At 40.5% G+C, this 22,080-nt stretch overlaps 1 protein-coding gene across 1 annotated transcript in view; it reads left to right on the top strand.

Annotated features, from left to right (window-relative positions):
- The first annotated feature begins 12,349 nt into the window (after positions 1–12,349).
- The window catches only part of PREP (prolyl endopeptidase), an 83,367-nt gene continuing 73,636 nt past the window's right edge, over positions 12,350–22,080 (top strand). Inside the window, exons 1-3 of the mRNA XM_056487077.1 lie at positions 12,350–12,605; positions 13,890–13,964; positions 19,603–19,736. Of these exons, the coding sequence (XP_056343052.1) occupies positions 12,384–12,605; positions 13,890–13,964; positions 19,603–19,736 (431 nt within the window). The 5' untranslated portion in view covers positions 12,350–12,383. The remainder of the gene's footprint in view (positions 12,606–13,889; positions 13,965–19,602; positions 19,737–22,080) is intronic.

Here is a 22,080-nt window from a genome sequence, read left to right as displayed (position 1 = left end):
ACATTGAATGCTCTGAATCCCTTTGATTTTAACAAAATACCTATAATTTCTTTTTACCAATAATATAAAAACTCAACATCATAGTGACTGAAACACTTCTGTAGCATGTCAGTGAAAAGAGACATAAAAAATGGCATGGTTGAAAGTGTAATTATTTTTAATGCTATAAATGCATACAGAAAAATATGTACTAATTAATAAATGATATATGTTCACTTTATTTACATGGGGTTGCAAGAAAAAACTATCACAATGGATCTACAGGGTGATAGAATTCAGTATTGATACCACTGTGTTGTATCTGAGCATTAATGTACCATAATAGCTACACAATTTTAGTTCACTTGTAGCATGAGACACTAAAGATTTTAATTAGGAAGATAATAACACCATTATATGCTTATATATTTTCCTTTGTTTAACAGAACAAAAGGATCTGATTTTCATCTGACCCCTGATACTGCCATGAAACATTAAAATATTGCATGAAAACTTCTTTTTAAAACAAGTCTTACCATTGTACCAATTGCTGTAACAATGTGCTTATCTTCCTCTGCTGTTAAACAGAATATTAAACCAGCAACTTCAGACATATTAACAATTTCTCTGCTACTCAGAGAAAACCTCTCACAAAAACAAGTGACAGAAACATTACACAAACCCCTTGACCTTGCAAATGCCCTTGATTTTAGGTAGAAGGTATAAGATTTTAAGATGCTCATGTACCCAGCCTCTTTGAAATAACAATACTTGTTAGGTACTTAAATACTTTCAAGTATTTAAGCTTTACACTGCAGTGATAGGCTGTAGTGTGCAATTCTTAGACAAAAGCAGTGCTCTTCCAAATTCAACAGTAATAGGAATAATTGATTACTTTTGTCTTGTGAAGTAAAACTTCTCCCTGTAATAATATTCATGTAAGGTTTCATTTGATCTACATGAAAATCCTTAGATATTTTGCTGAACCCTTTAGGAAAAGCTCTTTTGACCTACATGGAAAATAATTTGCAAGAAAATAGTGCAAGCATAAGTTTTAGAGCTCTCATAAAACATCATGCATGGGACAAGTGAGGCCATGTTACATAGAAGAACGGACTCTGTCCATGGAGTTATCAGTTAGGTTAGTGGTTAATGTGTAATCTTCAATCTACAAACCCTGAAAAACGAACTCTCCGCACTCCCTATCACCTCGAAAAATGTGTGGGTATAGTCACTTTCCATGATCTCATAACTTAATTACTGATTTTCTTAATTTCACAGTCTTTTAGCAGAACCAAAGTTCTCCTTGCATCTATTTTTCTGCAACAGAGAAAATTTTCATGCTAAAAAGCTACTTTCAAATTCTCCTGTTACATGCAGTTTTATTATATTTTTTGCCTAGATAGAGCATTAAAACTATTTTAGGTTTTCCTATGTTATGTGATCCAGAGCAATAACACATAGCTATATTAATAATTAGAAGATGTATTTCAATTAGCTTATTCAAGAATTTAATACACCATTTCATATAAGAAGTGGTATCTGCCATCCTATGAAATTGATCAAAGTTCCACTAATTTTAAAATCTGATTATTTTTGTTAGCATCTTTCTAAAAGCTAATCTGTATTATGCCAGCCAAGCTTCTATGTCAAACCTAATTTAAATGCAGATTTTTTTACTGCATTCTCTTCTCACAAGCCATAAGATAGACACAATGCAGAGTTTTGCAGATACTTTTGTAACTATTTTGTTTGTTGCTACTTCGCACTAGAATTAGAAGTTCCACAAAAATACTTTTCGTGCTAGGTGAAAATGCATTTGGCTTTGTTATTTTCCTTTAGCATCACCCAAACTCAGAGGAAACTTACTCAAATAGAAATGAGATTCAGGGGGACATTGTGTTCCCTAAAATCCCTAAATAAAGACCTTTTCCCTAAATTATGTCCCTGTTCCCTAAATAAGTATCCAGCCTTCGGAAGTGATTGAACTTTTATTGAACCCCAAAGTTTTGGCTTATCTCTTAGGCAATGCCTGCGCTGGTTCTTATTTATATCCCTATTTAAAATAAGCTGGTTAATTCTTGGGTTTGCTTTCAAATTTAGTCGCACATGGAATGCCTCAATTGTTTGTTAAAGGAACAGCAGGTTGTGGTCAGGGTCAAATGTCCTTGTGCTCAACAGATTTTAACTTTGCATAGTACTTACTCTTGAGACTGTGATAAGCAAACCTAGAGGCAGATCAGGCTTTATGTGAGGAAAGTGCTGAGTGTGCAGGTATGCAAGGGCAGGGGGAAGGAGGAGGGGACCTGGGCTCATGGGACTGGGCATTTTTTACCATATCAGACAGCATAGCATGTACTGGTAAATGAGCTTCCAGAGCACACTTTTTGGACAGCATTGGATTCTGCAAGATTTGTAGCAAAACAATGCAAGATGTCTCCACTGCACAGTTCAGCTGGATGTTAGCAGAAAGGTTTAGGTATATGGGCTGGAAACTTGGTTATATGTTCAATCCTGCTAGCTACTCCTCACCTGCTTTATAGGTGCAAGCTGGATAAAAGATCTGCTGATGGTCCTCCAGTAGTGCCATTCCAGAATTCCATTTTCCTAGACCAGGTGGGGTCCTCCCTGAGTCACTCCAGAAGGATCTTCAAGTAATTTAAACAACACAGCATAAGATAACATAAGATTTCTGCTCACATATGGTGAAGATGTCCTTTGATGTACTTGAGGAAAGGCAAGGACTTGGTGGAGTGCCAGAAGGATGAGGTTCCACAGAAGATCTGCCTATAATCACAATCCCAACAATTTGACTAGAGCAGTCATGAGCCATGGGCTGGTTGAGTGGTTTCTAAGGCAGACTCCCAGGTAGCTGGGCAGTCATTTCCTTGCTTTCATTCCAAATCTGATCTTGCCATTCAGGGAGAGGGCAGTGAGGAAGAAACAGATAAATCTCCTTTTTTTAAATGTGATTTGTGAAGTGTCAGGCTCAAATGTAATGCTCTATCTGATCACTGACTGCCTTTCCTTATTGGTGAGCAAATCATCCTGAAAAGGAGAAGTTAAGAAGGGTAAATCAGGGGGAGTTTACCTCCCCTGGCTATGGTGGGCTGTAGAAAGTAGGTGGCTCAGTAGGAAATCCTGGTGGTTGGCACAGTATCTATTTTGCATATCAGGCTGCCTCCAGGGAATAAAAAAGGATTAAGTCAGACAACCATGATTTCAGCTCTGTGCTCTGCAAAGAGAAAAAGGAAGACTGCCCTGTGTTTCCAACCAAGGGACTTGCTCTGTTTGATTTTCCTTGGAGAACACTGCTTGCCAACTTTTCCACTCCCTGGAACAAGGGGTCTGGCTGAATTTATTTTCAGCACCCTCCAGGAAATGAGGCTGTTAGGTTTATTACCCTGAAACTAGAAGACAAATTCAGTTTCTTTAGTACGTGTAGGGGCATGGTTACTAAATTTACTGTGCTTTTCCCAAAGGTTTGAGTCTTGGAGCAAGTCTGTCTGATGCTCCAATGTGTCTTTGGCTGAAACCCCTCAGTTCAGAGCTGCCAGTGTGAGCAAAGATTTTACGTAGGCAGCAACCTTCAGTTAGTTCCGGTAAAAGAGAAATCCTAAGAGCTGTGTAGAAATGTGTCTTTCTCCATGTGAGTGGTATCAGGAAAAGGGCAATGAGTGCACAAGTGATTAAGAAGGCTGGTTTACAGTAACATGCCAGTCTCCCACAAGACGAAAAGAATAATCCAGGTAGCATTACACAAGAGAAAGGTACATTTCTTTCTCTGATCTCTTTAGTGCTTACAAGATTTAGATAACATGCTTATCATGAAGCAAACGGAGATATTTTGCAAGTTTTACTTGGTGTGGTAACAACTGTTACCCTTTATACCTCTGTAAATACCCTGAAGTTTGCAAGAGTAAGGGCATAAATAAAGTGAACAAACACAGCCTAACTCCAAATACCTCTTGGCTTTTCACATACATCTCTAATTAAATGATGAGGATGAATTTTTTGTGGGGTTGTAATAAAATAAAATTATTTAAATAAATAGCTGACAAAATAGTCATACAGTCAGAATAAATTACCATGATGTTTTTAATTACTAAAGTAAGTTTTGGTAGGAGGGAATGAATAATATTAAAAGACTTAATTAGTGAATTCAGAGAGGGATTATTTACAGCACTAACATCAACAACATAACATCTAACATAATTAGAGATCAAAGAAAGTCTACCAGGCAAGCAAGACCCTTCTTGTAGAAGATGTGAATGTCCTAGTCTTTAATTCTTGCTTTTCTCTCATTTAGGTTTCTTTCCCAAGTACTTTTATTTCCTCTAGGATATTTAACTGTAGATAATTAAATAATTTTTGTAAAGGATCAAATAACCTGTAACGTTGTCTGTTGGTTCTACAGAAACTAAACATCAGAAATGGGTGAAGAATATTGACATCACAATCCCACTACATATGAGAGGAAAGGGGTGAAGGGGAGCTAAATAACATCACTGTTATTTAGTACAAATGCTTGTTTAAATTTTTTTCACAATATTCATAAAGGGTTCTTCTGACCTGGATAATTTCAGCAGTGCTTTGGAATAGCTGGCCTATGAAATTATAGGGCAGAAGCCTTGTTTTACCTTGGCCCCGTCCTGTGCATTTGGTGACTCTCAGGCATGTGCAGAATTTAGAATAGGAGACCTGCCAAGAGGCAAAAATAGATTAGATTAATTAGATGCAATGAATTAGAGGGAATTTTATGAGGAATTTTCTGAGGAATTTTTTTTCTACTCAAATGTGTCATATTTTTATCTGCAATTTCTCTGATTTGCTCCATGTTTTCTGGCTGTACTCAGGAACCCGTTCCAGGCACTGAAAAATATCTCCTCTGTCTAGACTGAATGCAAAGGGAGACCATCTAATAAAAATATTCAAAATAGGAATTTATTTCCATGACATTTGTCTCAATTTCTCCTTCACATTTTCTGTAAGAATTTAAAACTATTGGGATAAAAAACAAAAACAAAACCAAAAATTTGCAAAAGTTGGATTAAAATTTCCAGGTGAAGAAAAATGTTTAACTTGCTCTAATATGCATTGGATCTTTGAAATACCTGCACAATTCTCCAAGAGAAGGAAATAACAGAATTTTTGAAAGTGAATAATTTTCAGTGATATTGTTGTAATTTGACAAAATTCAAATTCTTCTACAAAAGTGACTATTGACTGAATGAACTACATAGGGCTTCTTACTAGCCCCACATTACATTAGAATGTATCTCTTGAAAAGTTTTGGTTGTAGGGTTTGAAATTAGTTATTAAAAGCTTTTCACATCAACAAATTGCAAATTGTAACAGGGGAATAACATGCCCTCATTTTTCTCCAACTTTCTGTGAGCTCCAGAGAGCTCTGTCCTTGGTTGGCTTCTCTCCTCCCTCTGGAAAGGGCACCTCCTATCTGGGGAAGGTCGTCTGCAAACACAATCTCAACTGCTCACACTGATGACTCAAATCCACCCGTCTGCTCGTCTGTCCAAAGCTCAGTCTGCTCCTCTCTGAATGTCTCCCCATCAGCTCAAGCTCAGTATGGCTCACTAGAGTTCTTAATCTGTCTTCTAAGTTACCCTTGCTACTGCTTTTTACAGTCACTGTGGTTAACATCACTGGCTGTTCTGTTGCTCTGTGCCTTGAGCACCTTCAGTCTAGGACTCTGGAGGCTCTCTGTAAATTTTGGGGCTCTTTGTAAATTTCTCTGTAAACTTCAAAGCTTTGACCTTCCTCATACTTCCACACAGCTAAAATTACCAGTCCAGCTTTCATCCTTTCACCACAAGATGCTTCTCCCTGATTTTGGCAGAGCCCATTTCCTGCTCATTCCCCCGTGCCCACAGCTGTAAGTAGATTTCCCCTCTCCTCCCATGTTCCCATCCACTCCCACAACATCAAGCACAACATAATTATCCTGTGTACAGACTGCAGACACTCTGCCATCTTGGACAACCTGTGGCACCATCTGTCATCTCACATTCAGGAACCTTTCACATCAGTAATGCCTTCTTTCTACATTGCTCTGTCAGTCAAAGTGAAGCTCTCTAAAAACCCACACAACTTTGCCATTATGCACCTTCAGCCTTTCCTCAGGAGCTTTCCTTTTTCACAGTCTGCAAAATACCATGGACACGCTGCAAGTGTCCATGCACAATAATGACCTGTAATACCACATTATTTTCTTCCATGTCTCTGAATGCAAGCTACCTGCTGTCTTTTGGTCTTCACTTTGATTGAAAGTAGTAGATCATAAATGCATGGAGCATCTCTACCACCTAGCCATATGTGGAAAATGGCACAGTGAAGTCCTGGTCCACATCTGAATTGCACAGAGTCTGCAATACTAGAAATACAGAGATCTGATATTCAGCATTTTTGGAATGTGTTATTCAGTTTCAGGATTAGGTTTGACTCACATCCCTTCAGAGAAGAGGCTAAAGTTATTCTTAAATATTTAAAAAGTGAATTATAATTATTATCATTATTTAGCATCTACTGAAATCAGGTGCCTTTCTTAAAAAGCACTTCTGTAATTGAATTTTTTTTATTCTTCTTATTTTTGCCTTCATTGTGGAATTGTAGAGGTTATATTTTAAATTAATTGCTATACAGGGTGGCTAAAGCACTACTTTATGGGATAACCTTGCACAGTATTCAATTTAGTTTGAATTTCAGATTTGGTAATCACTAACTGCATATAGTTTTCTTTCTCAAGATTGTGAAGTTCTTCTTAAAGGCATGTGCAAGCCTCACTTGGAAGCACATTTCTGGTGCTCTGACTTCTTTCTGCAGGAATCCATAGTTTCTATATTTTTATAACCAAACCAAATGTTTTCTGAGTCATAACAGAAAGCTTTATTTCTAAGCCTTTGAACACCTACATTCAAAATATATTAAACATGGGTAGATGATGACTTCAGAAGAAGAGATTTCTAAATGTGGTGTCTTTTAAAAAGAGCTTTCCAGTTTTCTTTTCCAAGAAAAATATATCAGATTCCCTATGTTTAGTGTATTTCAAATTCTGTCAACATGTCATAATCTGTTAACAGGAAGCTGCCTATTGGTTTGCTCATTGCCAAGATTAGGGGTGACATTCACACACTCTTGAAATCGGTGGCAAAACTTCCTTTGACTGCAATAGGCAGATTTCATCCAAAGCAAGAAAATTTTTATCCTGACATTTTTAGAATTGAAAAGAATGAAAAGCTTCATCCAATTCATCTCCATTTTCAGATACTACCATGTAAGAATTATTTATACTGTCATCCTTTTCTATATAAAGATTATCTTAGTTGCTTTTGACACTGAAGTCAGGAGTTAGCATACAAGGTGTTTTTGCAGCATACAATAACAACAACAACCACTAAAGATACTTCGGAAAGGCAAAAGCAAACACTAAAAATTAACACTGATATTTCCATTTTACTAATATGGATTTGCTACCTTTCTGCACAAAAGAATGAACATAATTTCTTTAGATAGAAAAATGTATTTGTAAAGATAGTTCTTTAGTTTTTTCAGATAGTTTTTTCAGAGTGATTTTTGGTGGGAGGAGGTGGAGGTGGAGGTGGAGGAAGGGCTGATTCAAGATTCAATGAAATAGGTGCCGGAAAAAAGTGGACACAAAAAATTCTATTGACTTTGTTGAGCTTTATGTCACACTCTTCTCCCTGTTAAATACTGTGCAGCAAGAAAAGTTCAATTCCTTCTAACTTTTCTTCTGCAAGAGCCTTCTTAAGAAGAATTTGGGAAAATACTTGAGCCATGACTCCCAGATGAATTACATATGACCAGGATTAGTTTCCAGAAATGCTGAAGTAAATATAATCTAGGTATCAGGAACACAGTGATTTGGTGCCTAAGTAGGCACCAGGCCTACAAACCCTGCAAACACTGAAGGTCTCTGTGAAAACTTATTAAATGACCCAAGCACACCACATATAGTGACACCTGAGTATTGATTGTCTACCCAAAGAGACAAGGACACAAGGGCACAGATTTTACTATGTGATCTCTGGTTTCTGGTAAATCCTTCTTTTAATGACAAATTATATGTTAAAATTAAATAATAATAATAAAAAAAGTGAACTAAAAAATTTTGTTCATCGGTCTTGCCTATCTTTAGAATTTTGTTTGTTCTTCACCTCAGGTCACCATACAAGGAAAAGGTGAACCTCAAACACCTTAACTTTCACCTGTTTGAAAAAGTTCCTTCACAGAAAAGTGATTTTGGATTGGGTGTACTTATACAATGATCTCGGTGTTCATCCTCCGACAACAGTTTAGATATGTTGGTTTAGATTGCCTACCTGATAAAACACCCTTTAATAGTACTTGGTAATTGCAATGCCATGCTAATGCTTCGTGGAGATCACTACATACTGAACTGACTTCACAGCAGTGCAAGCACATGTAAGCACACCAATGCACATACCCAGGGCAAGCTAGAGGATGATCCTGCAGTGACACTGACATCAATGAACACATGCTGTCCCATGGCGTACAGAGAAGTTTATCACAACAAAATATTGTTTTGCTTGATTGCACATTCAAATATTGACCAGATGTATGTCAGGTAGAATTTTTTGTGACTGAGATAATAAAACCATATTTTATTATGTAAGGCACCTCATAATCCAGCTCAAAAACGAGCAATCCTTTAATTACCCATAAACAATACAAAATTATCATAATTAATGTGTAGACTAGATCAACATAATCTAGAAATCAAAGGATCACTGAAAATCAACAGGACTTAGGCTCTTGAGTCAGTGCTTCCAAAACAGAAGCCCATCAGGGCAGACAATTTGAGTCACATTCCTCCGAAACTGGAGTTATTTGTACAACTCAGAGCAGCTCATCATAGCACAAGACTGAGGTTCTGCTGACACCTGTTGGTAAATGTCTGAACAGCAGAACTGATGTCACACCAGTAAATGAAATCACAAACATTTATAGAAAACAGGAGTAAAGGTACAGACGTGTCTCCATTCTGTAACAGAATAGTTTCCAGTTATTGGTAAGTCATAATGCGAGTGAGGTTGGGGAAAGGGCGACAAGGAAAGGTAAAAACAAAATTTGCTGCTAGATTTTTTTGTCAGATCTTCCCTGACCAGGATGATGAGTTCACTTCCTACTGAGTCAATATACTACTTGCAGTGAGTCATTGTGGAGATGCTGACTAAGCTGAAAGAGATTTGCTAATGACTGGATGATCAGCAGAATTATAATTAATATCAGCAGAGACCAGTATCTGTTTTGCAAATGATCAGAATCACGCTAACATGGGAGAGCGATAAGATGACAAACACTACTGAGAGATTTTCAAACTTTTTGTTTTATATATAGGAAGATAATTTTTTGCTTACTCAGCAATTTATCCTCAAAACACAGCTAATATCAAAGCTGAACTCTGTTGGTGTTGGTTAGATCCAAGAAAAGGTACATTTTTAGTAGAAATTTACTTTCTGCTACAACATTAACAATTAAGCTAGGCTCCAAATTTTCAGCCATAGCACAGTCCTGACGTGAATCACTTTTAATTTTGTGTTAAGCAAACATATTGAAAAAGGCAGAAGAGAGCTACACCCTTCATTGTAAGGATTTCTGTTATCAGACAGCACATTGCACTCTCTTTCTTTCACATTGCACTTTCTTTTGTATAGGGGGTGCATGGTGCCAGGTAAGAAAGATATGTTTTGGGCAGTGTTTTAGACACTATGTGAACCTGTATTAACTGCTTTCCTGATAAGAAAAGATCCAACAGTGTAGATTTGCTCCTTCTGCAGTTATTCACTTCCTTCTACCCACCACCACCCCTCGAAAAACAAGGGAGAAATTTACAGTACAGAGAAAATTCTCTTTCTGTCCCTGGTGCTCACCTTTGAAAGAAAATTACTGGTTGTAAAATTACAAGTTCAAAGATCTCACCTCGGACCGCTATGTGCTTGGGGTGTTTTTTTTGTATATTCCCACCTTCATCCTGTATCCAGGATGAATTGTAAGGTATTGTGATGGACAATTGCTGTGCTGATAGGATGCTTACCAGCCTGTTCAGGAATTACCCTGCCCTGCTCTGAGAGCACTGCTGGAGCCTGAGTGCTGCCGTGAGGAGCCGCAGAGCACCCGTGTGGACAGGCTGCCCTCTCCTGCCAGCTCAGGCAGCTCCAGCTGTGTGGAAGAAGCACAGCTGCCCAAAACTTCCACTACAACTCAGACTGGCTGCTTTTACAGCATGAAGCTGATCCTTGGAGACGTTGTGGAAATGCCCAGGATATTGAGATGTAGTGCTGTTCAGTCAGAAAGATGATAGATAACCTTGCTCAAGCTGCTAAACAGTCAGGCATTCTGGACAAACATAAATGCATTCATCCCAGACAGCACCTTCATGCTGAAAAAGACATTTCCATGAGGAAAACTGCAGCTCTGAATCAGATGCATGGCCTCTGCTGTCTACAAAACAAATTTTCAGTCGATTGCCCAAAACTCCCAGACAAACTGTGCACATACAGCTTGTTTGTGTTGCACACTGGCAAGCAGAACCCTTGACAGAGATATTGAGCTACTAATTTTCCCCATGATGCAAATTTGTGTGCATATACAATTCTGTCTGGGAAGCTTTAGACAGAAACAGTCTTGGCTTGCCAGTATCTACCTAAGCAAGTTGCTCAGACAATTAGCAAGCTTTTATCAGCATCAGGCATGTCAAGGCATTGACATTAACCTCCTTGCTGGTGGCATGTCCTTGAGCTCCAGAGCAAAAGGTGTAGCTGTTGTCAGCAGCTGTCCTGCTGCCTTGCAAAGGGAGAAAATCAACAAAGAAACAAGGTAAGAAGGAAAAAATGAACAAAAAGGTTGAGAGAAAAGAAGCCACACAGCTGCTGTTTAGGATGTAAGCAAAGATGATGAGCATGGTTATGTCACTTAGTAACAGTGACCATTATGGGGCTGCAATATTTCATACGTCCACAACCATCAGCCTCTACACAGGATGGTAACATTAAGAGAAGGCAATCAAGACACAGTTCTGAGCTGGTAACTATAGTTTAGATGCCATTTCCAAAATGTTTTATGTCATTTTCGTTCCAGGTGGTTACTTTATTAACAACCATGAGCGCTCTTTGGGCTGAGCAGACCTTTAAAGACCACACACAATCCTCTGTGTCTCCAGCTGGTGCCATTAACCACACATACACACCAGTTTACCCCGGATAAAGAGCTGCAGTGAAGTCCTCCCCAGGCTGACAGGACAGCTTGGCAAAGGCTGCATTCAGAAGAAAAGCACCTGCACTCAGAGGAAAAGCAGTTATGCCATGTTGCCAAACCACCTCCTGTCCCCTGCGTGTTTCCATTATAAAGGAGGAGTACACCTGGTCTCTTCCTGGAGGAAAAATATTTGCACATTTTCTGATCCAGGAAATCCTATTGTAAAATAAATGCCCCACGGATGAGCGTGAAGCACCTTTACTGGGTGCCCTTTCCTGCAGACTGGCTGTGCAGTGGGCTGCCATGGGACTGCACACCATGACAGTGGGGATGAGGGAACCAGCACCCGCCAGCAGGGCTGGCGCTCTGCAGGGACCATCTTCACTGGGACCAGGTGGCAAACTCGTCCTTCGCTTTTGGGGCAAGGGGGAGTCGCTGGTAACTTGTGGAGTTTGATGGAAATACAATAAAGGTTTGAGGAGCAAGCCAGATTCAACCTGCAGAAGAGAAGGCTCTGGTTTACCTTATCGCTCTTCACAACTCCCTGGAAGGAGCTTCTATCCAGGTGAGGGTCGGTCTGTTCTCCCAGGCAACCAGTGACAGAACAAGAGGACACAGTTTTACAGTGCACTAGGGGAGGTTCAGGTTGGACATCAGGAGGAATTTCTTCACAGGAAGGGCGATTAGACATCGGAATGGGCTGCCCAGAGAGGCGGTGGAGTCACCAATCCCAAAGCACGTAAGGAAAGACAGGATACGGCACTTACTGCCACGGTTTAATTGACAAGGTGGTGTTCTATCACAGGTTGATGATCTCAGAAGTCCTTTCCAAACCTAATCGATTCTGCGATACTGCGACCTGGCTTCGAGCTGCCTGAGTCACACAATCAGAATCCAAGAACCAACCCCACCCAGGACGCAGCTCTGTTTTCGGGCCAGACCCGAGCTCTTCCCTCACCGTGTGCCAAGGCTGGGGAGCCGAGCGGAAAGAGGATGAAAGCCTGCGAGTGTATTTCTTCGCAAAGGTTTACTGTAAGGAGCACGGTGACCAGGCGCGGGGCGCAGGCCCGGCCCCTCAGCGGCGCGGTGGCGGCGGGAGCCGGCAGGGGGCGCGGCGCGGCGCGGGCGCTGTGCTGGCAGGGGGCGGCCGTATGGCGGCGGCGGCGCTCCGCCCGTGCCGCGCTGCGCGCCTGCTGCCGGCTGCTGCCGCCGCGGCCCGAAACACGGCCCCAGCCCCGCGGCCGCCTCCGCGCCTCGCCTCCTCCTCCTTCTCTTTCTCCTCCGTCTCCGCCTCCTCTGCTTCCCGGCCGTATCCGCCGCAGCCCGCCATGCAGGCTTTCCAGTACCCCGAGGTGTACCGCGACGAGACCGCCGTGAGTACGGCGCTGGCCGGGACAGCCGCGGCGTGCGGCGGCCGCCGGGCCCGGGCGTGGGGCGCCATGCTCCGCGGGTCGCTGGGGGCGGGGGTGCCGCCTCGGCTCTCGGGGCTTTGTTGGGCTGCGGCCGCGGAGCGCCCGGCTCAGGGCTCCGTGCACGGGGTCTCGGTTTGTCGCGCCCGCGGGCCGCTGCCGCTGCCGGGGGCTCGTTGGGGCGGGATTGGGGCCCGTGCGCCGGTGCCTCCGGGCGCGTCCCGCGTGTGCGGGGCCCGCGGGGCCGGGAGCGGGCCGGGGCGGGCGGCGGGACCGGGGTGCGGGAGCAGCGGGCACGGGGCGCATCGCGACCTTCGGTGCGTGTGTCGGGGAAACCCAGGCCTCCGCCCGGGCTGCAACAGCGCCAGCAGAGGAGCACACAGTCTATTTATATAGGATGGCACATCTCTAACGTAGTCCCATCTCCCTGCGTTTCCACCGTGTCTGGATACACAAGGGGTTACGGTGTCAGTTTGGCTAAAATGGGTTCGATTTTCTTTCCCTTCCTCAAAGCACTGTGCATTGTGCACCAGCCAGGAAATATTTACATTGCCTTTAAACCAAACCGTTTGCCAGCATGAGGCAAAGCCTGAAAAAATCCTGAAGTATTTACTTTCCTAGTTGACTGAAAGGCTGAGCTGTGCAAGCCCTAGTAGCAGGTATCTAGTCTTCTTTTGTGTACTAGAGGAAGGAAGCAGGTAGATTCAACCACGTGGATTAATATTTTGTGGTTTATTTGTTTTGTTTGTTTGTTATTTTGGGGGTGGGCTTTGGATTTTTAAAAATTAATGTGTATATATATATATATATATACACATTATGCACATATTTGTGGCCAACAGTAGTAGGGAGGGCTGAACCAAAGACCGTTTGTGTAACCAGGAACCATATCCTGTAATCAGGTTTTATAATTTGTCTTGAAAACCTTAAGGGTCTTGGTTTGGTTGGTGGGGTTTCTTTTTTGCTTGCTGATCTATCTTGTGGAAGGCATTTATGTGCATTCCACAATTTTTCTGGTGCTCTTTGTTTTTTTCTGAGAACTACCCTGCTGCTTTGGTGCCGTCACCAAAGAATGGCAATACTAGTAATTCACCTGGGAGAAGCGTGTTGGTTCTTTGTTTGCTCCTTAGCACTGTGTGCTTTTGTGAAACTCCAAATGCCTTTCATCATGCTGACTATCATTCCTTGATGGATAGAGTTTGCTTGTGCGCACATCTTTTTAAAAATTACTGTCTTTTATAAATTCAGGTGTCGGATTACCATGGATGTAAAATCAGCGATCCATACTGCTGGCTTGAAGATCCTGACAGTGAACAGACGAAGGTAACCTTTCTTTGCATGGGAATGGCTGTTTTCACGTGGTTCCCTTTTATACACCAGGTGCATTGGTACTCTGAAGAACCTGCTAGTACTTTTTGAAGGTGAATGAAGGTGTAGTTCATGTGATATCTCATGGCAGCAGCAGCAATGCCATTATTTTCACTCTATATTTTAATGGGGGAAAGGTTGAATGGGGCTTTGAGCAACCTGGTTTACTGGCAAATGTCCTAGCCTGTGGCAGGGGCATTGAACTAAATGATCTTTAAGGTCCTTTCCTACGCAAACCGCTCTGTGCTTCTGTGAAAGTCTGGAACACTTGGTATAACTTAGATCACAATATTTTTAAAACTAAACCAGTGCTTATCTTGCACTTAATTTTCTTGGACAGTTTGAATGCTTAAGGTGATTGTGTCATACTGAAGAGAAACATTAAAATTTTGGGGTGCTTTGTCCATTGTCCTAGTACATCTAAAATCTAAAATTGCCATATTAAAATAGCTAGGAAAGAATAGAAGGAAAACTTGGGCTTGCTTTCTTCAAAAACTGATAAAGTGTGTGTGAGTACATTTTTTTTTTTTTTTACTCCTTTTTAAAGGCAAAACCAAAAACACTTTCCTCCTGAAGTTAGGCTTTGGTAGTGTCTGTTATTACAGATTGCTGATGTTGCAGTGTTTTCAGCCTGCAGTCTGCTATAGTGAGAATTTGCTGCTGGAGCTGGTCACTGAGAGAGAATAATGAAAAATAATGACTGTGAGCCATTTCCTCTGATATTCATGGCACAGGGAGTTGCAGGGATGATGGCCAGAAAGTGATAGGTGATAGCATGGAGGGGATTTCCTCTGTACTGGCTACTAACATAGTGATAATTGTAGTTCCAGGTCCTAAACACCCAGTATGCATGACTGTGATCAATCAAAGTATGCATGAAAGCTGATGAAGGGCATGATTCCTGTTCAAAAATATCTAACAGTGTGGCTTTCTATTAGTGAGATTCCTTCTAGGTTCTTCTGTGTATGTGCTGACCTTATACATTTTCATGAGTCTGGTGTTGGTCAAATAGAACTTACAGTAACTGCCAAGAGCAAGATAAAATGTGTGCAGTTAGGAACTGATTCCCTACTTACAAATCTGTCAGCATATATAAATACTCAGATGGATTAAAAAGGTTGATTTGGGATCAGGTTTTAGTGAAAAACTTTGCCATGGACATTAATATTGAAAATGAGCTGTTTAGAAAGCTGGGAGAAGTAAATAGAGGATAATTTTTGCCAAATTGAGAGGAATGTGTGTGGGGGAGGTATAGTTATGTTTTTGTTTTAGAGATGCCTTACAGACACCTATTAAAGTGTTTCTTGGGATCCTATGACAGATTAGGGATTGAAACAATGCAAAGACCTGATTTCTTGTGTCCCTATATTCAATACTGTAGCCACATACTGTGAACAGGTTGGGCCAGAACAGTTGTAGGACACTGAGTCACATTCTCTGGAGCTTGCAGTTTATATAGGAGGCAGAATAAGGAATAGGGAGTTATAACAACCTTGCAAAAGTGCAGCAGCCCAGGCACAAGTTGTCATATTGGTGGAATGAAGGTCATTACATCTTGCTTGCCTACACTGTAAAAACTACTCACCTTGGCAGAATTTTGCAGTGCAAAATTGCAATAGTAGCAGTATGACAAAAGGAGTGGATAGCGTTCCTGTGTCAGTAAGCATGCAAGTATATCATCTTATTCCAAAGTTTCAGAAGCTATTGAACAAAAGGAATTCAAGTATTTTTCTGGTTCACCTCTTTCATAGAAGTCAGGAAAAAAACTGCTGTCAAATAGATACACAAATACGTTGGAATTCTGCTTTTCTAGGTGTAGCAGGAATAGACATGTCAAGCATTGGTGTGCTCACAGAAAATAAATGAGTGGGCTTCACTTAGTTTCTCTGTTGAGTCAGTAGAATATAAAGTTTGCTAATCCCTGAAGCATGGAGAAAGAATGTGATCTTTCCTTTTCTAGCCACCCACAGTCTACTTTTAATTAGGTGAAAGTCAAATATATCTAGAAAATTTTCATCCAAGTCACAAAGATGATCTTATTATGCATGCAGTGCATTTATCTGCTACAGAAAAGATTTTTGAAATCTGCAGGTGGCTAAGCAGGTCCTATGCACATTCTTAGCGCTGATAAAGCCAATTGTTAAGTCACATCCTCAGTCTCTTGTAGAAAAGCTGTTGTTCAAGAAGTATGCACTTCCATGTTCACAATCTATGTGCTTTGCTCTATCTCTTTTTTCCCCTTGTGTGTGCTTGGTTGGAGTAGTCAGGGGCAGCTGTAAGCAAACTCCCTTCTCTCCAGCTTTGTAAATAAAAATGTACCCTTGGCCAGGTGGGGAAGTTCCTGTCTCACTTTGGGGAAAGGAAGTGCAGAATGTGAGTTGGTGCTCTGCTGCTTTTTGGACATTGACTTCTGAGACACATCATGGAGACATCCCTGGCATAGCTGAAATGTGCTATGCTGGTGAAACACTTCTGGTAATGACATAGGCCACAATGCAACACCACACTTTGACTGTTGACTTTGGTTCAGTTGGACTTTCAACTTTGTGGTTTGTTTTGACACTTTGTGGGAAATAAGCTCATTTTTAGACTGCAGCAAACCCTTTTGCTGCTATGTCAGTCATACCTTAACTCACTGACAGTGTAGGCAGTAATGCTGAGCTTGTTCCAGACGTGAGGGATGGACAAGTGATGCAAAAGCAGGGGTCATGCTATTCTGACCATGTCTATATTTGAATAAGGACTAGAACTGAAACACATAAATCTACAATTAAATGGATTTGTAGTTTTAATAGACCAGTGTTTTGTTCATGTTTTGATAAATTTTCCAATTGCATTTTGAATATTCCTTTGTTAAACACTAAAAAAGTAAGTGCTCAGGGGAAAGTTGCAAGAACTCTGCTAATTTTTTTTTTTAAAATAGTTAGGAAAGGTATGTGCTCTCTTGTAGGAGTTGCACTGAACTAACCTTGACTGAATATATATATGAACTGTAAATGCAGAGTAATAATAAAGACTGGTCATGTTAAAACAGTTTATATTCTGAGGCTTTTTTTTTGGAAAGTATACTGTCAGTGGAATATTTATCTTGATAGAGTAGCTTAGTAGAATGTAGAAAGGTGATAGGTTGTAAAAAAGCATGGTTAAAAAGAATTTGTGGCATGTGTTTCTTGGATGAAATTTAGTTTGACTATTGTTTTAGAATAACAATTGGCCTACTTAATGGCCGGACACTTCAGCCTTAAATAGACCATATCTACTCTTAGTACAATGCTTTAGAAATCGTTTTGCTTTTCAAATTACCTTATTTTCCAAAATAGCCATAAGAAGTTGCCTTACTTGAACCCTTATTCTGTCCTTTCTGCTGATAGCAAAGTCTGTCCTGGTTCAAGGCTTATGATACATAAGTCAGATGCAGAAATCTACAGGTACAATAAAAACCTTTCTCTCTAGGTTCATGAAGATGTACAGTTACTGTTAGCCCTGTAGCCTGGGTGGCATCTGTATAGCTCATCATGGTGGATGGAGTTGTTTACTGTGAGAGTTTCTGCTGACGTATGTTCCTGTACTTTATCTAGACCAATATTTCAATTACGTATTGCTTCTTAGACATGAGTACAGCCTCATGCTCAAAAGTGTGGAAACAGAAAATTTCCCAAATGGACTGTATTCTTCTCCATAAAACTCTTTAAAAGATCTGTAATTCCTTGTTCCTTTTTCATACAGCCGTGGCATTTCTTTTACAAAATCTTGGAGTCTTTGGTGCATACTAATTGGAAATGAGAAAAATATATTAAGTTCCTCTAAAAACAAAATTATGAGTGATACAGTTGTGAGTGTAATAATTAGTCTGTAAGCATGCTCATGAGCAACAAATGCTTGTGAGGAAGTTGTGTTTTGTCTTTGAATATTACTGATGAAAGCAGATGTGGTAAGATGTGTCTGCAGTTAAAAGTGAGTAACACACACTTCCAGTATGCCCTTGCAGCAATGTTGTCATTTTGATGGATGAAACAAAGATGTGTGCCAGTTTCTGTTCCCTATGTGTAACTGGAAAGTGCTTTTGGCATCCAGCATACTGGATGGTCTTACACCTGTTTTCATAAGTCATTGTTTCTCTGAAAATATCACAGGACTGGGAGAAGTTAGTTTATTTGTGTAGGATCCATGGTCCATATTTTTGTGCATGTGGTCTTTGAAATCCATGTACTTCCATTTAGAGAAAACCAGTTCAGGTACACATAGTGCTCAGATTTGAATAAATTCTCTCACCATCTGATGGGACAGTTATAGTGATAAAATGTGGAGGCTGCATGACTTACCACTGGGATGTGCTCTGCACATATTAATTCTTCACCTGAAGAATTAATACATGACTAAACACTGATAGGAGCAGGTGAGTGTGTGCCAGGTACTCTGCCTGTACAGCTGCTGGCTTTTCTGAAGATCTGTGAAGCACAAGTTGTGCAATGTGGATTGTAGCCCTGCTGTTTGTGTAGGTCATGCCCTGCAATGAAGTGTAACTCAGATGTTACAATGTGTTGATTTGACTGCTCTGTGACAGATTCAGGATAGGTATAAACAATAGGCTCTTTCAAACCCTCTTCTGGGAAAGAGCCCTGTGTAAGCAAGAGATGAGTGGTCAAGATTTAGTGCTGGAGGTAAGAGACTGGAGTCCACGGGTGACACTGCAGCTGTGACTGTGACATTTGGCTGTGAGTTACAGCCACACACGGTGTCCTGTCCTACCTCCTTTATGTTAGAGACAAAAAAGCCTGCATGTCTGCTTATTAGCAGCTATGACTCACCTTAAGGTGCTTAGGTATTAATTTAATTTAATATACTGTGCTATAAATAGGGATGATGAAACACTAGCAGAGCACCAGGTTTTCCATGCATGCAACAAACAGCTGGAGTGGTAATGGTTTTGATCACTGTCTTTAAGTGTTCCTGACAGGGAGCTGGAGTGTTTTAAAGAAACCAGACTTCCCAAAGTTCTCAGAGATTAGTACTTTTTTCCTAAGAACTGATCTGTGAACAGTCCTTTGGGCTTCTCATGAAATACTGGCTGGGAGTTATTCTGTGTGTTATATCAATAATATGAACAGATGATGCACATGATATTTTGTGTTATCTTAAAACTCTTCCCAGATCCTGAAATAATAGTGCAGTCTGTAGGAAATATTTGTCATTAGGCAAATATGAAAGTTTTAAAAAGCATGATGTGCTTTTGGAGGTTGTTACTTTAGTTTTTTGGGGTGGGGTTGTGTGTTTGTTCGGCTTTTTTGTTTGTTTAGGGTTTGTTTGGTTGTTGGGTTTTGTTTTGGGTTTTTTTAAGGGGAAAGGCAGGACTGTCTTGTGTTCTGGGTGGTTGCCCCAGTGTGTGCCCTGGAGAGTCATTATTCAAGATAGAAGTTGAGTCTTATTGAATAATTGTGGCATAATGCAAACAAGTATGTAGGATTCTTCATGTGTGACACTGCATAATCTGTATGGGGGAAAGATGTCTGTGATGCATTCCTTCTGAAAAATGTCTTCTGTAGAAAATAGCCATTTCTGCTTGAGTTTATATTTTTTGGTTGTTTTCTTTCAGGCTTTTGTGGAGGCTCAGAACAAGCTCACTGTACCCTTTCTCGAGCAGTGTCCTGTCAGAGGACTGTTCAAGGAACGAATGACTGAACTCTATGATTATCCTAAGTACAGCTGCCACTTCAAGAAAGAAAAAAGGTATGTGAGGAATGTCTTTGGAGGTGGTGGTGAATGTGAAGCAAGTCAGAAGCAACTACTAATTAGGAAAATAAATTATATTTGTGTTTATTTCTTTATAGTTGGGAAGTAAGAAAACTAAGCCAGTGTTAACCTGTGTGGTTGTGTGATGCAGAGCACATGGTGCTTCCCTCTCTCCGGTTCCCAATCATGTTATCTTCTTCCATTGTTGAGGCTTTTTTTATTTAGTCATAGCCAGTGAAAAGCAGTAGGAATTCCCTTGTGAAAAACTGTTCCTGTAGCTGCAGGGTACATGGGAAAAATCATTTGGAGCACTTAAAGCAACCAATGGAAAAAGATCTGTTTTTCTAGATACAAAGAAATCCTGCTACATTCCAGTGCCTAAGCTGCTCGTATCCCTGTTTTAATTCTGTGGCTAGGTGAAGAGATGGTGTTTCTGTGTCTTACCCAAGGTCTGGAGACTGCTACTGAATTTAATGTGACCTCTTTTAGAAACACTAACAAGCTTCTAGAGAAAGGGAGTAAAGGGACTTAATTACATCTAAAGATTGTTTTAGCAGTTGAAAAAGAGGTGATGCAAACAACCAGCCACTCTTAATCACAGGAAACACAGATAATATTTTTCAATATTTTCTAATTTTTTGATCCTTGTTGAATGGGCACCCAGATATGCCATATATGTGTTCACCATCATCCACAGATTATGAGAAAGAGAGGATATCTTGTTGCCTTAAGATTACACAGATACTGAGAGGGATTTGTTTTAGTGATCTGTGCTGTGAGGAAGGCACTGATACTTGCTACTAAGGGAGGGAAATTCTGTACTGTGTGAGGTACTTGGTGAAAGTCTATGGTGGGGAATGAACCCAAGCTGTTGGTGGATTTAATGTGGATTTTAGTTGTCATGAATGTGGCACAACATGTCGGTATATTAGAGGTGTGAGGTTTAAGCCTAGAAGCAGTAGGGGTGTTTAGGACAGTGCTGCATCTGGAGAAGTATGCCTTATTGAGTGAGTCAGGCAAAGCTTGGTAGTTTGTATGTGATGCTCATGCAGATGTAGCAGGCGACCAGGTCTTGTCAGTGACTGCTCTGCATTCCCTGACCCAGTCTCCCTGTGCAGTGCACACATGTCTGCATGTTGTTACCTTCTGTGCTATTAAGGCTTAATGTTGCAGAAGTGCTCATGGCAGTGATAAATACAGTCTCTGCTAAGAGATACAGATTCTTAATTTGATGCAGCTGACTGTCCTCCAGGAAGAACATTTGTGCCAGCAGCTTAATGTGCTTGTAATTTATGACATGTTACTTTGACTTCAATAGATTTGTTTTTAGTCTTTCTGAATGATACTCTATTTCTTGGCATGTGCTGGATTTAAATCAGAGCAGTTCAAATATAATTCAAAAAAGCCCTATGTTTTGTGTTTGAGGAGATCAAGAAGTCTCTACCAAGTTAAATAACACTAAGTAAGGTGTGAGGTAAGGAACTATTCTATTTGAAGAATTTTCTGAACTTCTCATGACACTTAGAAATTTTTAAATTTAACTATTCTGGTTTTCTGATGAAGAATAGCTGCTAAAGGACAGTATCTTAAGAGTTGTTCTGTAGAGTCTGCAGAAAGGAAGTGTGTCCAGGGAGGTGCTGTGTCTATCTCACTGCTTGGCCTTTGCTTCCCAGCTTGTTGTCTAGCATTGCAGAGATGAAATTGGCAAGAAAATGCCTGATCAAATTGAAAATTACTTTTCTTTTTATTCTATTTCTTTTAATCTTTCAGTTTTGCACTTGCTGAACATTACTGTTTTGTCATTACTTGAACAAATTACTAGCTGATATTGTTAACCAGGCCTTTGTGAGTATATTTTCCCCTTCTGGCTTTACCAAGTTCCCATGTTTGTACCCAAGTACTTGTCAGTCTTAGGGAATATATGAACTTCTTTTTAGATTTGAATGGTGCTCTGTAAATCCCCCTGTTGCCCCAGGTGAATCTGCTGTCTGGATTTTTTAAGTAATTTGTTTGTGTAGTAAAGTTCTATGAATATGGGTGTTAATTTCTTTGAGCTCTGTAGTATCTTAGGATATGAAGAGTATCACTCACTAAAGACAACTCTGTAATTGCCTGTTCCTACAACTTTTTCAGACGTGTTTGTAGGGACATTGAAACAGTTTTGGTTCTGTTTGATTTGTCACCCAGTATGGATGGAAAGCAGCTGTATGAATGACAAAGCTGAGAACATAAGGGATGGGAACCTGTGCCAGTACTTGTAACAGAGACATGCTGCAGCTGCCAGAGATGTTTAACATAGACAGTTATGTAGAGTTTATAGTATACTTAGCATTCTTTGAAA

The sequence above is a fragment of the Oenanthe melanoleuca genome, chromosome 3 (assembly GCF_029582105.1).
Source record: "Oenanthe melanoleuca isolate GR-GAL-2019-014 chromosome 3, OMel1.0, whole genome shotgun sequence".
NCBI lineage: Eukaryota > Metazoa > Chordata > Aves > Passeriformes > Muscicapidae > Oenanthe > Oenanthe melanoleuca.
This window is presented reverse-complemented; position numbering and strand designations above follow the sequence as displayed.